Below are 17508 nucleotides of genomic sequence, written 5' to 3'. Positions count from 1 at the left end.
GTTCCACTGTCAGAAAGTTCTTCCTGATCAAGGGAAGTAATAGTGCCACTGTATTCTGCTCTGGTCAGACCTCACCTGGAGTACTGTGTCCAGTTCTGGGCACCACAGTTCAAGAAGGACACTGACAAACTGGAACGTGTCCAGAGGAGGGCAACCAAAATGGTCAAAGGCCTGGAAACGATGCCTTATGAGGAATGGCTAAGGGAGCTGGGCATGTTTAGCCTGGAGAAGAGGAGGTTAAGGGGTGATATGAAAGCCATGTTCAAATATTTAAAAGGATGTCACATAGAGGAGGGAGGAAGGTTGTTTTCTGCTGCTCCAGAGAAGCGGACACGGAGCAATGGATCCAAACTACAAGAAATAAGATTCTACCTAAACATTAGGAAGAACTTCCTGACAGTAAGAGCTGTTCGACAGTGGAATTAGCTGCCAAGGAGTGTGGTGGAGTCTCCTTCTTTGGAGGTCTTTAAGCAGAGGCTTGACAACCATATGTCAGGAGTGCTCTGATGGTGTTTCCTGCTTGGCAGGGGGTTGGACTCGATGGCCCTTGTGGTCTCTTACAACTCTATGATTCTATGATTCTATATTTCATCAGAATCTCCTTTCTTGTAACTTGAATCCATTGGTTCAGGTCTATTGGCATACAGCAGTTTCCTTTCTAACCGGTGTGTATGTCAGACATTGTTCAGGTCCTACCCTCTGAAACAGGAGAAAGCAAGCTTGGTCCATCTTCCATGTGACAGCCCTTCAGATATTTGAAGATGGAGATCAAAATTCCTCCTAATTTTCTTGCTCTCTGTAGTTGCTCCTGCTAACAGCTTCCAGGATAGCATGCTCAAAGCATCCCCCATTTGCTCTCTAAAACGATACGATATGATAATCTTTATTATGACACTGTCCCATACAGAACAACGAAACTGAAAAAATCTACATCAAACATTCAAAAAGCAACAAGCCTGCTATCCCAGCTATCCCAGCCTGGTTAACCCCTAGAAACTCTGATACCCCATAATTAAATACAATATACTCCGACTTGCCGATCAGAAGGTCGGCGGTTTGAATCCCCGCGACGGGGTGAGTTCCCGTTGCTCGGTCACAGCTCCTGCCAACCTAGCAGTTCGAAAGCACGTCAGAGTGCAAGTAGATAAATAGGTACCACTTTGGCAGGAAGGTAAACGGTGTTTCCGTGCACTGCTCTGGTTCACCAGAAACGGCTTAGTCATGCTGGCCACATGACCCGGAAGCTGTATGCCAGCTCCCTTGGCCAATAAAGCGAGATGAGCACCGCAACCCCAGAGTCGGCCACAACTGGACCTAATGGTCAGGGGTCCCTTTACCTTTTTACTCCCATAGAGACTACCTTACGCTGCGTTTAAAACCAAAATCGCATTTGGATAGAAACTGTTTCTCAGGCGGCTAGTCCTAGTCTTTATAACCCTGTACCTTCTTCCAGAAGGCATAAGCTGAAAGAGATCAATTCCGGGGTGCGCACTATCCTGCTTTGGTTCTGTATATTTTATAACAAGTTATGCACGTCACATTTCCCACACCGGGAGACCGATGCAACTCTCTGCCAAGAAAAGTGATGACTATGAACCGTAGCAACTTTTTTTGTTCTAAAATGTTCAAAGCAATCCACTCGGGACTTGTTGGTGCTTGAGTTTGAGACGGATGTATGTCTACTCCAGACTGATCAAAATGATCTTATTCTGGCCAACTTCGTTCTGTGTTGAAGCATCCTCTATTCCTCGAAGCCCTAAGCAGTTTCTCCAATTGAAGTTAATTAGGCAATTGAAGTTAATTAGGTGGTTATTTCACATTAAAGGAACAGGCTCTTGCAAACCAGTTTGGCTTGCCATTCATATTGAGAAATATGTTGTGATGGCGAAGGGTGGAGAGGGGTCAGGAAGAGTGTACAGGGTTAGGTCATTGGTCTAGCAAGCTCAGTTCTATTGACCCTGACCGGCAGCAGCTCTCCGGAGTTATCAGGATTTTGAGAAAATGCCACAGGTGCAGCGCTGGACCTTGGGGTCTCAGATTTCAGCGGTGCAATGTGCGACGCAACGAAAATGGTACCTTCAGATCTTTCACCTTCTATTTCACCAAACCAGTTGTGCTCTCCTAAATCTCCCTCTGATGGATGTCCACCACAAAATGGCTGCCATGGCGTGTGTGGCATAAAACAAAATGGTTGCAGTGCGGGCCAAAAACAAAGATAAGGAAAAGGGACAGGACCAGAAAACAGTATAGGCATCCTTCCCCCCTACATCACCTTCCCCCTCAATGGGGGGAAAAGAACCTACAGCAGAAATCACCACACTTCCTCATGGAAAGAAGCTGTTTGCCCTCTTTTCAGAATGGATGGGAGGGCATCCTGTGGAATGCAGACTGGGGTGGCGCTGTGGTCTAAACCATGGAGCCTCTTAGGCTTGCCTATCAGAAGTTTGGCGGTTCGAATCCCCATGACGGGGTGAACTCCGGTTCCCAGCTTCTGCCAATCCAGCAGTTTGAAAGCACACCAGTGCAAGTAGATAAATAGGTACAGATGCAGTGGGAAGGTAAACGGTGTTTCTGTGTGCTCTGGTTTCCATCATGGTGTTCCGTTGCACCAGAAGCGGTCTAGTCATGCTGGCCACATGACCCGGAAAGCTGTCTGTGGACAAACACCGGCTCCCTCTACTGAAAGCAAGATGAGCATCACACCCCATAGTCGCCATTGACTGGACTTAACCATCCAGGGGTCCTTTATCTTGAAAGGGCATGTTCAATGTAGGAACAGCCGAGACAGTGCAAATTGGAACTGAGCAGGAACAGCAAACCGCCTCTTGTACATTTTGTGAACACCATAAGTGGTTCTGGTGAGTACACTGCCACCCTTGAGCCCTGCATTGGCAACTTCTGCCACTGAGAGAACAAGATGCTGGACTCGGTGTACCATTGGCTTGATCCAGCAGGCTCTTCTTAAGCTCTCTGCACTAAAGGAAATGGGATGAGACAAAATCATGGAGGAGGTCTATTAGGAAGCATTATCTGATGGACTGGGGCTGTCCTCCTTTTTGAGTTGTTGCTGGTACCCATCTCTCTTGGTAGCCAATGGAAGAGTGCACCTTTGGGGATGAAGTCAACCTGTTGGAGAGTTACAGTGCCTGCTGTGGCTGTAAAGTCCAATAAGGGAGAGACATGTTTTGTTGCAGGTGGGACCAATGAAGGCGCCTGGTTGCGCTGATGCAGATGCACGATGGCGTTTCTTCTCTCTGAGCACCTCCAAGTAGTCATTCCTCCTCTGGTCATTGCTATGGATCTCCAAGGATCATGTCTGCTACCTGGACAGTTATCTTTCCACAAGGGCCGACATTGATGCCAAAATCCAGCATCGCCTGAGCTCTGCGAGTGTGGCTTTCTCCCAACTGAAGTGCAGAGTGTTTGGACATTTGCAGGGAAACCAAAATGCTTGTTTACAAAGCTGTTGTACTATCAACCTTACTGCATGCTTGTGAAACATGGACCACTTATAAACGCCATCTCCAACGCCTCGAAAGATTCCATCAACGGTGTCTCCGAAAAAATTTACACATCACTTGGGAAGACAGGGGAACTAATACCAGTGTACTGGAAGAAGCAAAAATCACCAGTGTCGAAGCAATGATTCTTCAACATCAACTTTGTTGAACTGGTCATGTTGTTTGGATGCCTGATTATCGTCTTCCAAAGCAACTACTCTTTTCCCAACTTAAGAATGGAAAGGGTAACGGTCAACAAAGAAATTTTAAAGACTATCTCAAGGCAAATTTTTTAAAATGTAGTATAAACACCGACAACTGGGAAACACTGGCCTGCGAGCGCTCCAATTGGAGAACAGCCTTTACCAAAGGCATCATGGACTTCGAAGACACTCAAACTCGGGGCAAAAGGGAGAAACGTGTTAAGAGGAAGGCATGTTTGGCAGACCCTCATGGTGATGAACTCCCGCCCAGAAACTTATGTCCCCACTGTGGAAGGATGTGTGGATTCAATATTGGCCTCCACAGTCACTTACAGAATCACTGTTAAGACTGTGTTCATGGAAGACAATCTTACTCTGCTGTGGGTGATCGCCAAAGAAGAAGACTGCTTTGGAGCCATGACTTAACTGCCTGTCTCCTCACTAGTCTCTTAAATATTCAGAGAACGTAGATTCTTCTGTTCATGGGTCACACCACAGAATTATTTGCTAAGGCTAAGTAGACATTAGTGGCTTAAGGCATAGCCAGATCACCCCCCCCCCAATGAATTTCAAGTAGCATTCGCATGGTGCTGTACTCACCAGAGAGGGGGCAAGGAGGTCGTCGCCCACTGTGCCAACCTATTTGGTTTCCCTGCCTCTGCAACCCTGCCTCAAATTCACGAAGCTGTCCTCTGCACATGCAGAGCTTAGCTGCAAAGTGAATGTGGCTTAAGTTGTCCTTCCGGATTGAAGCTGGTTTAAGAGGAAAGGTACCAAGCAGCCGTATTGTCAAGGAACTACAGGATAGCTCTGCATCAGGGGAAATGTGTGCGCACAGATTAAAAAGTCAGTGGTTGGGAGCTCGCTGGAGTCAGAGAAAACAGTATAGCCTCAGTACAATGCTGGAAGACAGAAATACAGAAACTCAACACCCTGATAGGTTGGCCAAAAAAAAGAAAAGAAAAAGCCACTTTAAAATAGTGAAGTGCTGAATATCTTATTGGGGGGTAAATCTTCATATCTCCCCCCCCCCTTTGTTTATTTTTATTTATTTAGATGTCTTGCAGTGTATTGATGAAGTTGGGTATGCAATCCTCTACAGTTATTTCCAGGGCCGGATTTAGGTTTGAAGAGACCCTAAGCTACTAAAGATAATGGGGTCTTTTACATGTCCAGCTGTCCTTCGTCAACAACCAATTGTTGCTGTTATTTGTGCTGAATATATGCTATATGGTAATTTATGGACCCAATAGGTCCATACACAACATACACACTGTTGCTGTATTTAGGTTTTATTTTATTTGTTTTTTATCTTATATTTTGGAAGTGTACATCCAGTTTTCTTTTCCTTTAAATTTTTTTGGGGTCCCCGAGAGAGTGGGGCCCTAAGCTATAGCTTGTTTAGCTTATATGTAAATCTGGCACTGGTTATTTCCCCTTAGGGCATAGACTCTAAAGTTTAAAACCCAGACCCTTTGCACCCCTGGAAGAATCAACCACATAGGCTTTATGTTGGCTTTCTAAGAAGCTACTTTGAAGAGGTCTGGAGATATTCTGCAGGGTGAGCAATAGGAAAGACTATGTTTCGCACTGTATCACTGATGTTTCATGCAATTTTTTTTTAAAAAAAACATTTTTTGCATTTATTTTCTTATTGATTGTAGACCCTGAAAACTCTTGCTCCCCCACACAAACAATAAGCAGTTCTGACATTTGTGCATGAAATCTTACACACACACACACACACACACACACACACACACAAAATAAAAAAAATCAGACAGAATGAAAAAAAGCTGAAAGGCAGCAGACAAGCCGCTGGCTTCCTTCCTCAGATATCAAGAATGTACTCAGATTCTTCAAACCATCGCAGCCAACTTAAGGAAGAACCTCACTCATTGAAAGACTCCAGGTTTGTGACAGATATTCATTGACAATTTATAGTTATTTGCAAATTGGACTTGCTATAGGGAACTCTAGTGGGATTTTGCAATGTTGGGTCAGGAATTGAAGGGTGTGTGTGTGTGTGTGTGTGTGTGTTTGTGTGTATGTGTGTGCCTGCTACCACTGTGTTTTAGCTCTGTTAGTGCCTGGTGCGTTGAGTTGTGAGCCAACTTTTATCCTGTAGTGAATGGAACTGAGTGCACTGTAAACTCTGAAGTCTCTAGTTCCGAGATAAACGTCTCCTTAGCTGTAAACTCACCTACGGTTCTTCTATAAGGAAGCCTTTTCTCAGCATTCAAACCTGCAACAGGGATGTTGTACGGGCTGGTTTGTCATCTCTCAGAGAGCGTGTAGTTGCATCTGGGAGTGCAAGATTCTGCACTGAGACTAGATGACCCGTAAGGTCACTCCCCTTAGATGATTCTAAAACAAAGTTCCTTTTTAAAAAGATAATCTCCTGTGGTGGAGTGCAGACTCCTTCTTCTGCACAACATTCATGACCACGTTTCTTCTGGGTATTCTTGCAGTTCTCTTAGGGCCAAACAAGACGTTTAGTATTTGATTCACCATTGTGTGCTTGGTTTTCATTTATTATTAGCAGCTGCGGGGTGTGTGTGTGTGTGTGTGTGTGTGAGCCTCTGGTTTGCAGGTAAGGATGGGAGAGATTTTGACTTCGCATTTGAATAAGAAACTACCCATACGGGAAGCAAAACTGGACCATCCATTGAAATTTGCACGTTTCCCAACTTTGTAGGGCAGTTCTCGAACTAAGCAATATGTACTACAATGCATATTTTAGGGGAAAGTGTGCAGAGAAAATGTCTAATTGGTGGAATCAACATGGAACAAGGCATGCTATTGGAGGAAACTGCTTGCAAAAATAAATGTGTGTACTTGTCAAAACTGGATACATAGATGTGTATATTAGGAGAAATTTATACTAAAATGATGAATTTTCCTGAGTTTTTTCCCCCTTTAAGAAAATGTGAATTGCTGCAGAAATGTGGGAAACTGAAATTAGGGCTGAAAAACTGACACAGTAAAGACCTGATGAAGAGAGCACAGCAGAAGTTATATTTTCTGAGAATCCTCAGGAAAAACAATCTCTCAAAGGACCTGTTGATGGCATTTTACCATTGTACTGTTGAGAGTGTATTAACTTATGGTCTGTGTGTGTGGTTTGGGAGCTGCATGGTCAGGGGGAAAACAATGCTGTCCAGGGTTGTAAAGACTGCGGAGAGAATAATTGGGTGCATTCTTCCCACCTTGGATCAAATCTATGCTTCCAGGTGCCATAAGAAAGCTGCAGAGATAGCGCAGGATAGTGCGCACCCCGGAAATGATCTCTTTCAGCTTCTGCCTTCTGGAAGAAGGTCCAGGGTTAGAAAGACTAGGACCAGCCGCCTGAGAAAGTGTTTCTATCCAAATGCGATTTTGGTTTTAAACACAGTGTAAGGTAGTCTCTATGGGAGTATATTGTATTTAATTATGGGGTATCAGAGTTTTTAGGGGGTTAAACAGGCTGGGATAGCGGGCTTGTTGGTTTTTGGATGTCTGATGTAGATTTTTCCAATGACAATAAAGATTATCGTATCGTATCGTATTGTACATTTAAATTGACAGATCCACCCATCCCTCTTTGAGGGAGGGGAGATTGAACCCTTTGTCTCCACTGTGGTTCCGATCCAAGAACGGACCATCTGTCAACACTTCCCCCCCCCCCAAAGAAGCAAAAGTCAGGCCTCTGCTTTGGGTCCCCTCTTTAGAACTAGCAGGCTAGCAGGCATGTGCAGAGTGCATTTCACTTTCTCAACAACCAACACCAAACAACGTAGGATAGATTCATGGAATTGGTAGAATCACAGAATTGGAATGGATCCCCAGTGGTCATCTATCCCAACCCCCTGCAAGGCGGGGAAACTCGAACACACATCTGAAACCGCACCGGATGCTTGTCTAAGCTTTGCAAAAAGTGCTGACAGTTTTATCGCTGCACCGCTAAGGAGGGCATGAAGGATACAAGGCTTATCCGGGTTTAAGGTGGAGATGAGTTTCCAGGCAGGCAACTTTGCCAACTTCTGAACTGGCCTCTTCAACGATCTCTTTTCCAGCTGCGTGATCTGCAGCCACCAGCAGGAATTCTGATTTAGCTGAAAACTGAAAAGTTCCACTCGCTGATTTCCGCAAACAGGCGCCGGGCGAACCCAGCCACCTTTTGCACCGCCTGCCTTGCACGGGCGGGGCCGACACCTGGAAGGGGCGGAGGCCTCATTTGCATTTGCTTCGACCATGATGCATTGCGCGGAGATAGGGCGCGATTTCTCCGTGTTGAACGTGAGAATCCGGTTCTGTAACCGTGGGGCAGAGTTAGGGACCGTCCTTCACCTTATTTTTCCTCGCCGCAGAGCGCTTTCGGGGAAATCCTAAGTAGCACCCTAACATATTTGTCAGGCTCTGATCCTGTACCCTGGACTACTGCTGGCTGCAAAATTATACTCTGGCTTCTCCTCAGATCGTATAAATCTTTCGCCTTTTACTAAAGATTTCCGTGGGGAGGAGCGTTTATGAGTTCGTAAATAATTTTTTGAGGTCCTGCTTTTGCAGGGCTGCTATGCTATGGTTTAAAGATAGAAAAACGAAGTTGGTATATCATATTTTGAGCTGTTACAGTGCTGGATTCCTCAATGTAACTAAAATTTGCAAAGGCGTGTATATGAATCCGGTGTACGACCGTTTTCGGCTTCATATGAGTTAACATCCAGGTTTCACATGTTGTTTAGTCGTTTAGTCCTGCCCGACTCTTTGTGACCCCATGGACCAGAGCACGCCAGGCACTCCTGTCTTCCACTGCCTCCTGCACTTTGGTCAAACTCATGCTGGTAGCTTCGAGAACACTGTCCAACCACCTCATCCTCTGTTGTCCCCTTCTCCTTGTGCCCTCCATCTTTCCCAACACCAGGGTCTTTTCCAGGGAGTCTTCTCTTCTCATGAGGTGACCAAAGTATTGGAGCCTCAGCTTCAGGATCTGTCCTTCCAGTGAGCACTCAGGGCTGATTTCCTTCAGAATGGAGAGGTTTGATCTTCTTGCAGTCCATGGGACTCTCAAGAGTCTCCTCCAGCACCAGAATTCAAAAGCATCAGTTCTTCGGTGATCAGCCTTCTTTATGGTCCAGCTCTCACTTCCATACATCACTACTGGGAAAACCATAGCTTTAACTATATAGGCCTTTGTCGGCAAGGTGATGTCTCTGCTTTTTAAGATGCTGTATAGCAGTGTTTCCCAACCTTTGGTCTCCAGTTGTTTAGGGACTACAATTCCCATCATCCCTGACCACTGGTCCTGCTAGCTAGGGATGATGGGAGTTGTAGTCCAAAAACAGCTGGAGGCCAAAGGTTGGGAAACACTGCTGTATAGGTTTGTCATTGCTTTTCTCCCAAGAAGCAGGCGTCTTTTAATTTCGTGGCTGCTGTCACCATCTGCAGTGATCATGGAGCCCAATAAAGTAAAATGTCTCACTGCCTCCACTTCTTCCCCTTCTATTTGCCAGGAGGTGATCGGCCCAGTGGCCATGATCACATACCTGCTTTTAAAGCAAGATTCCTCCTGAGCTATTTCTTTGTTTGCCTTCAGCAAAAGCGGCTCCTGTTTGACTTCCTAGGTTTTTTCCTGATGCTCAGCCTAACAGCGTGTAGCAACACCTGAGCATCTGTGCATGTGAAGAGTGCGTGCACTACGTTGGTTGAGGAGCCCATCCCATCCATTTCTACTCTTTGTATCCCCTTCTCAACCTCATTTTTGTTACCATTTTTGTTCCACCCTCCCCGTGGAACGCCCCTCCTTTCAGATGTCAAGGAGATAAAAGAATTACACAACTTTTAGAAGACACCTGAAGGCTGCCCTCTATCAGCAGGTTTTTAACGCTTGGTGCTTTATGATTTTAGATATGCTGTAAGCCGCCTAGAGTTAGCTGGGGAAACCCAGCCAGATGGGTGGGGTATAAATAATACTATTATTATTATTATTAATTAAACGAGGGGCGATTTGTCCCCACAAAACACTTCATCACAGTTTTTTCCTATCTGTTCAAAGGGCCTTTGCTGCACGATACCAAATTCACTGATAAATGCATCTTATGTACTGGCTCACTGGGAAAACTTCAGAAATTCATATAGATATGTGAGCTCAGCTATTCAGCAGCCCCTCTGCCTGAGTGATAATTCCTGGCTGTCCTGATACCTGAGTGCCAGACAGGTAGCCATTCCAGGAATAACAAACCCAGATGAAGCAAAAGGGTGTGATTAACTTGGCCGGGAAACTTGGTAGAGGGCAAGGGGAGGCATGGGGCAGGGTCCAGGATGCTCAGATTCCTGCCACCATGATGTAATCATGTTGCATTAGTGATGTAGTTTTGGGGGGATTAGCAGCTAATAAACATGTAACATGGGGATTAGCAGCTAATAAAAGTTTGGGGGCTCTTTTGTTCGGGGCTTCCATCTTGTTCCACCTTGTGGCAGGTGGGAGTCCTGTTGCGGCAGTCTTCAATAAAGACCAAGCCTACTGGCTGCTGTTTTGCTGTGGTATTCCTGGCTGGTGTCCTTGTTTTTTTGTCCAAGGGAGCCCTCAGATTTCTCCGTTAACAGTTGGAGGGAAGTACAAGCTCGATAGAGTAAAAGCATAAAGGTTAAAAGAATTAAGATATGTATTATGATTGTGAAACTTGTAAAAGCAATAATGATCATTCAAAAAAATATTAATAATAATAACATGGTGGTCACGGCCAAGACCCCTGGCCCTGGAACAGTTGGTGCCCTGTGTGTGCAGGATTCTGCCAGTCTTTGACGTGACAAAGTGAGGCCGGATCATAGACGGCAGCAGAAACAGCTGAGTTTTCATGTGCTTCAGGCCTTCCTTCCTTCCCGTGGGGGAGCAGTACCACACCTGGGCTCACTCGGTCACGCTTGATTTTAAATTACTGCCCCTCAGCTATCAGGAGGCAATTATTGCAACGCAGCTTGCATATAATGCATAACTGGTGTTTCAAGCGCCTAAGTAGTCAACCTGCTGCTGTCATCTAGTGATTTGAAATGTGTGTCTTGGGACTATCCTTCAGTCAGTTCTTAATGCTGTGCCAGCCCTTTCATTAGGCAGAGTGAGGTGGAAGATCAGGGGTGGGCACAGGGCCAGATTTAGGTTATGAGGCCCCAAGCCATGGGTACGTTTCTGAGCACAATTCAAAGTGTTGGTGCTGACCTTGAAAGCCCTAAACGGCCTCAGCCAATATCCCTGAAGGAGTGTCTCCACCACCATCGTTCTTCTCGGACACTGATGTCCAGCGCCAAGGGCCTTCTGGCGGTTCCCTCCATGTGAGAAGCCAAGTTACAGGAAACCAGGCACAGGGCCTTCTTGGTAGTGGCACCCGCCCTGTGGAACACCCTCCCACCAGATGTCAAAGAGAACAACAATTACCAGACTTTTAGAAGACATCTGAAGGCAGCCCTGTTTAGGGAAGCTTTTAATGTTTAATAGGTTATTGTATTTTAATATTCTGTTGGAAGCTGCCCAGAGTGGCTGGGGAAACCCAGCCAGATGGGTGGGGTATAAATAATTTATTATTATTATTATTAGTAGTAGTAGTAGTAGTAGTAGTAGTAGTAGTAGGCAAACTAAGGCCCAGGCCCCTGCTGAAAATGTTTGTTGACCCCTGCCCCAAGCTATTGAAGGTAATGGGGCCTGTTATGTACTGAAGTTCTCACCCTGGGCCAGCAGGGGGATACTGTAGATAGTTATGCAAATGAAGGATTGAAAGTGACGTTCAGTGATTGGATAGTTTTAGAATGTTGTTACAGTAACAAGGTATTGGAGCTCTGTATAAGCAGGCTGACTGAGCCCTTCAGCTCAGTTCAGTTCTGGCCTCAGAATAAAGAAAAGCTGTTTGAAGAATTGCTGTGTCGTCTAATATGTTCGCCCACAACTTAACAGGGCCCTTTATATGTCCAGCTGTCCTTTGTCAACAACAAATTGCCATTGTTCTTTTTGTGTTGAATATATGCTCTAAGGTAATTTATGGACCTAATAGGTATCTAAAGCCATTTGCACATAACAAAATATGTGTTTTATCAAAGTAATTGTTGAACTGAAATACAGTTAAGAAGAAGTATATAAATAGTGAAATATAATTAAGAAGCAGTATATGTATAGAGAAATAATTATTAAGCTCTAACTTAAAATGATTTTTTTATTCATAACAAACACATTGGCATTTGGCAATGACAAAAGTTCCTTTAGAAATACAATTTACAAAGACTCATAATCTAGTCTCTAGAAACTTGCTGTAACATGAAATAATAATAGGTGTAAATATATGGTGCAAACTACTAATAATTATAAATAGCTTTATTAATATGAAATTAAGTGTTATAACCTGTACAAGGCTAGCATTCGGGGCCCATTACTTAAATTATAGGAGCCTACATAACACAAAACACTGTTGCTGTATGTAGGTTTTATTTTATTTGTTTTTTATTTTATATTTTGGAAATGTACATCCAGTTTTTTTCCTTTAATTTTTTTTGGGGGGGCCCCAAGAGAGTGGGGCCCTAAGCTATAGCTTGTTTAGCTTATACATAATTCCGGCACTGGGTGGATGGGGAGTAAAGACAGCAGCAAGATGCTGGGGGAGACAGCTGTGAGCAATACATGGCTCCCCCTGGAATGCCTAAGCCCCTGCTGCCTTTGGGTGCTGGGGAAGCCGCAGGATCTCACCATCAATGCTGAAGGAAGGTTCAGTTGCCAGATCAATTTTTTTCTCTACATTGAAGATGGGCATCTGCAGGGATTTTTCCGGAGAGGGGGTAGTAAACTCAAACATTGAAAGCGGGAGCAGGCTATCCCCCCCCAAAAAAAAATCTACGAGAAGAAATGTGCTGGGACATTTTGCTTCATAAAGTCTACAAATACTAGATACATTGTTTAAGAAAAAAGTATAATATATTAAATTAAATTATAATATATTATATTATATAAAAATTATATTATAATATATTATATAAAAGTATATTATATTATATAAAAATTATATTATAATATATTATATAAAAGTATATTATATTATATTATATAAAAGTATATTATATTATATTATATTATATTATATTATATTATATTATATTAATGTATAATAGTACTATTGTGAGAATGATGTGTGCGATAGAAAGGGGTTAAATATACCAGTTGCAGAGAGGAAGGGGAGTCACGACTCGGCAGAGTCAAAGGGAATGTATGGCATTAATATGGTTTGTTGGAAAAGAATATGTAAGGAAAACAATAAAAATTTACTTGAAAAAAAGAAAAAAAAAAGAACGCTGGAAATCGGGGCATTTATTATTTCTAAAAATTAGACATTGCTTGATTGTAAAAAAAAAACACAACCCAAAAAACCTTCAAGTTGGTTTTAAGGGGGAAAAAATTAGAACAATAAAACATTAAATAATAAAATCAGCAATAAACTAAAAACAGATTAAAATGTGCACCAATATTCTAAATACCAGGATAGGCTTGTCTAAACAGAAATGCTTTTAGCATGCACTGAGGTACAGTGAAGGTGGCTGTCTGATATCAATAGGCAGGGAGTTCTGAAGTTCTGGTGCCGCAATGCTGAAAATTTGAGTTCTTACAAATGCGGAATGGGTATGTTGTGATTAATCTAGAGAAGCAACTGTGGTCAGAGCCACACATTGCACCTCTTTAACAGTCAAGGAGAATTCTGGCAAGTAGTTTGTTAATGCCGATGGCAAATAGAACTCTGTAAAACCAGCACCCTTAAACTATAGTTTAGAGAGGGCTATCTATGACTCTTAAAGGTAAAGGTAAAGGGACCCCTGACCATTAGGTCCAGTCGTGACCGACTCTGGGGTTGCAGCGCTCATCTCGCTTTACTGGCCGAGGGAGCCGGCGTACAGCTTCCGGGTCATGTGGCCAGCATGACTAAGCCGCTTCTGGTGAACCAGAGCAGCGCACGGAAACGCTGTTTACCTTCCCGCCGGAGCAGTACCTACTTATCTACTTGCACTTTGAGGCGCTTTCGAACTGCTAGGTTGGCAGGAGCAGGGACCGAGGAACTGGAGTTCACCCCGTCACAGAGATTCGAACTGCCGACCTTCTGATCGGCAAGTCCTAGGCTCTGTGGTTTAACCCACAGTGCCACTCACATCCCTTAGTGCCACCCCATCCCTTTCTATGACTGTTAGGGTAGTATAAATGGATGGTGTGGCTGTAACCTGCCTTTTTTTTTGCAAAAACACCCCCACCCATGGTACATAGAAAGGGAGAGGCCACCATATTGTCCTTGGGTTACTGGTTTGTTTTTGTATGTTTGCTATGTATTTTGTGCTCTCATTTTGTATATTTCTGCTGCGAACCACCCTCTGATCTTTGAACGGCGGTATACAATTGTTAACAACAACAATTGTTATTATTTCTGGGGCGGGTTCTGCTTAATGTTGGACCTCGGTATTGATTAGCCATATCCATCATTTGATGTCCAGGCTCACCCCAGAGATACACTTCATTCCGTTAAACACTTGGGCTGAGGGTCTTCGTATAGGCCTTCATGATGCCAGTGTGGTGTAGTGGTTAAGAGTGATGGACTTGTAATCTGGTAAACCAGGTTCGCTTCCCCGCTCCTCCACATGTAGCTGCTGGGTGACCTTGGGCTAGTCACACTTCTCTGAAGCCTCTCAGCCCCACTCACCTCACAGAGTGTTTGTTGTGGGGGAGGAAGGGAAAGGAGACTGTTAGCTGCATTGAGACTCCTTAGAGTAGTGATAAAGTGGGATATCAAATCCAAACTCTTCTTCTTCTTTTGTACATGTTAGGTCTTCGTCATGCTTTCTCCTGACTTTTTCTGGATTTCCTGCATAATGCTGGCAACTCATATCACCTTGCAGGCGTGGGGTCAAGGTAAGGAGAGAACCCAGCCTTTTCTTCTTCTTCAAATCATGTGCTGGAGGTGACCAAAACCGGGTAAGAAAAAATAATCTCTCTCTTGAATTGCATGGTTCAAGTGATCCTGCGAGCGAGGGCTGGATTTGCTTCATGACCTAGGCCTACTTCCCACCTGTTCCATGGAGATGGGTCATTGATCAGCCTTAGAAGGTCTCAGGTTCTATCAAGGCATCTACCGTGGTAGCACAGAGATGAGGAACCTGCCGTCCTTCAGAAGTTGTTGGGCTGCCACAGCACAACCTAAAAGAAGATTTACATGATCTCAAAGGGCTGCAGCCTGTTTACAAGCTGGTCATCAGGAAACACTGGAAAATCTCTTCATTTTCATCATCGGCGTCCAGCATTCCTGCCTCTTCATTTTGGGGATCCCAGAGTGACAACTTGGAGGCTTGTCAGAGCAAGCCGAGCAAAAATAGCCTCTCCTTTGATCAGGAAATGAATCCCCTCTTTGTCTGGCTTCCTGTCCCTGTTTTTGTGGTGATGCCAATGGGCCCCTCTGAAGAATGGAATGCCCTTCATTTCTGCTTTGACCAGGGCGGCCTGTGAATCTCAGCTTTGTTTCCCCCCTAAATAATTTCCTTGCAGGAAGTTGGAAGTGTGTCTCGAAAAGCACACAGATGTGAGGCTGAGTTGTTGTGTCCCATTGGACCACTGATGGTCTATTCAGGTGGCACCAAGATGGCAACTTTTCTGAAGCCTGGGGCTTCATTGCAGAACTGCAATACACCTGGCCATTTCTTGCATGGAGAGATTTTTCAAATGAGGTGTGGCTGTAGCACACCAGAGGAGAATGTGCTTGCATGCCAAAGGCCCTATGTTGCCTAGCTAGTCTTCGTCATCCCCAGTAAAAGAATTTTCCATAGCAGAGTTGGAGAAGACCCAAATGCTCTTAAACATATGTAGGTGTGCATTTCTGTGTTCCTGTGTGTGCTTGCGTGTCTTCAAGCACATGATTCCTGCCCCCTCCCACCACTTGCACTCTCAAGAGGTTCAGTCCGGGTCCAGGAAGAGTTCAAACACATGTTGAACTGTTTCTAGGGTGGCTGTGTATCCTGCTTTAAAGGGGACAGGCCTCTCTATTCGATGGGTTTCCTCATCCAAGCTTGCCTTGAAGATAAAGAGCAGGAAAGCAGGAAGAGACCTGAAAATGTCCACCTTCAGATAGCAGCAACTGGACAGCAGATTGATTAAACCCTACATGCCTCTGATCACAGCCTGCTGCACTATGCAAAGATATATCATACTTCTGTTTAAATTTTGCTAATTATTTCCAAATAATTTGCATCTGCACATATAAACTTCAATTTGCACATTTTATGCAAGTCATTGCCATCTTCTTTTGGGGATGTGTGACTGTTCAACACAATTGTTTGTCCAAAGCAAAAAAGTTTCCTTATTCCTTTATCTCTTCCTTCCTTCCTTTCTCTCTCCCTCTTCCCTTTCTCTTTTTTGCCTCTGGATTAATATTTTAGTTTTGACCATAAAAAGAGAGAGACAATAATCTTTGCATTTCTCTTTATAAATTCTAATAAATAACAACAACAACTATTGTTATTATTTCCAAAGCCTTCAAAGCATGTATTGTAAACAGGTGGTGGATTGGCAGTGTGTTGTATGAGATACAGTGAAATAATTGTGGATTTATTTATTTTCCAGACTGAGGGTCAAATTGCCTTGGGGCTGAGAGGAGTTGCTTGCCCAAGGATCTTAGCAACCAGGCAGGTTCCTATAGGGAGACATGATCCTTCAGTTAGCCTGGGTCCAAGGCATATAGGGTTGTGTAGGTCATAAACAACTTTGAAAATGTGTCAGCTCAACCATTACAGCAGATTTCCACAAATGGTGCACCCCCTTTTAAACAGATGGTCTAATTGAGATTCTCCACTTGCTCCCCAAAAGTATTTAAGAAGCCAGTTCTTTCTCTTTTCGTAATCCTGCATTTCTCGATTCAGCAGCTTTCCTCCCTGCAAAGAAGTTTAAGGGAGCTTGTGCATGGCCACACACCTGCTGCTCTTGCTGAGCTAAAGGCTGTCGAGTGCTGTTACTTACACTTTCTCTAGTTTCACATTTTCCCAAACAGGTGGCCTCAAAGCTGCCAGCTAAAGTTGCACGCTCAGCAGGATAACTGGAACTGCTGCATCTCTCCAAAATGTTTAATTTAAAAGGATATTTTGGAATTCCTAGCATGATACTAGTTCACCTCCTTTCCCAGGCACTTGATGCCTTTGGCCTTTTTCCTCACTCAGGTGGCAAACCTGCTCTGTTTGGGGGCTCTTGGAGCTGCAGGTGGGGCCTTCTGCAACGGAATACTCCCCCTTGCATAAATATTTCCTCCCTATCAAACCAGGATGTCTGGGAGCCTGAGGACGATGCCCTAATAATTCTTATACAAGCTTTCCCCAGGTTTTTCAAGTTTTGAATTATTGCAATTCCACACACCTGCCTCAATGTTCTGATACATTTTTGTATAGAGTGCTCTACTCACGCATGTCTTCCTGGATATTTCAGCTGCTTCATGTTTTTGAAAAGCAATCCTGATGTGAGCCTCGGCCCAGTATACCTAAAGGAGCGTCTCCAACCCCATCGTTCAGCCCGGACAAAGTTCAAAGCGTCGGTGCTGACCTTTAAAGCCCTAAATGGCCTCAACCCAGTATACTTGAAGGAGCGTAGACTGGTGACTGGGAGTGACTGCCGAGACCACATAACACCGGTCCTGGAAGACCTACATTTCCGAGCACAATTCAAAGTGTTGGTGCTGACCTTTAAAGACCTAAATGGCCTCAGCCCAGTATACCTGTAGGAGCCTGCACTCCTAGCATGCAGCTCGGATACCGAGGTCCAGCTATGAGGACCTTCT

At 44.3% G+C, this 17508-nt stretch overlaps 1 protein-coding gene across 1 annotated transcript in view; it reads left to right on the top strand.

Annotated features, from left to right (window-relative positions):
- COL20A1 (collagen type XX alpha 1 chain) overlaps positions 1 to 17508 on the top strand; it is a 147952-nt gene that overhangs the window by 4055 nt on the left and 126389 nt on the right. The window contains exon 2 of the mRNA XM_081867488.1: positions 14522 to 14606. Within this exon, the coding sequence (XP_081723614.1) occupies positions 14531 to 14606 (76 nt within the window). The 5' untranslated portion in view covers positions 14522 to 14530. The remainder of the gene's footprint in view (positions 1 to 14521; positions 14607 to 17508) is intronic.

This window comes from Podarcis erhardii (assembly GCF_964252035.2).
Source record: "Podarcis erhardii genome assembly, chromosome: 6".
Lineage (NCBI taxonomy): Eukaryota > Metazoa > Chordata > Lepidosauria > Squamata > Lacertidae > Podarcis > Podarcis erhardii.
Note: the sequence above shows the minus strand (reverse complement) of the source record. Positions and strands in the feature narration are given on the sequence as shown.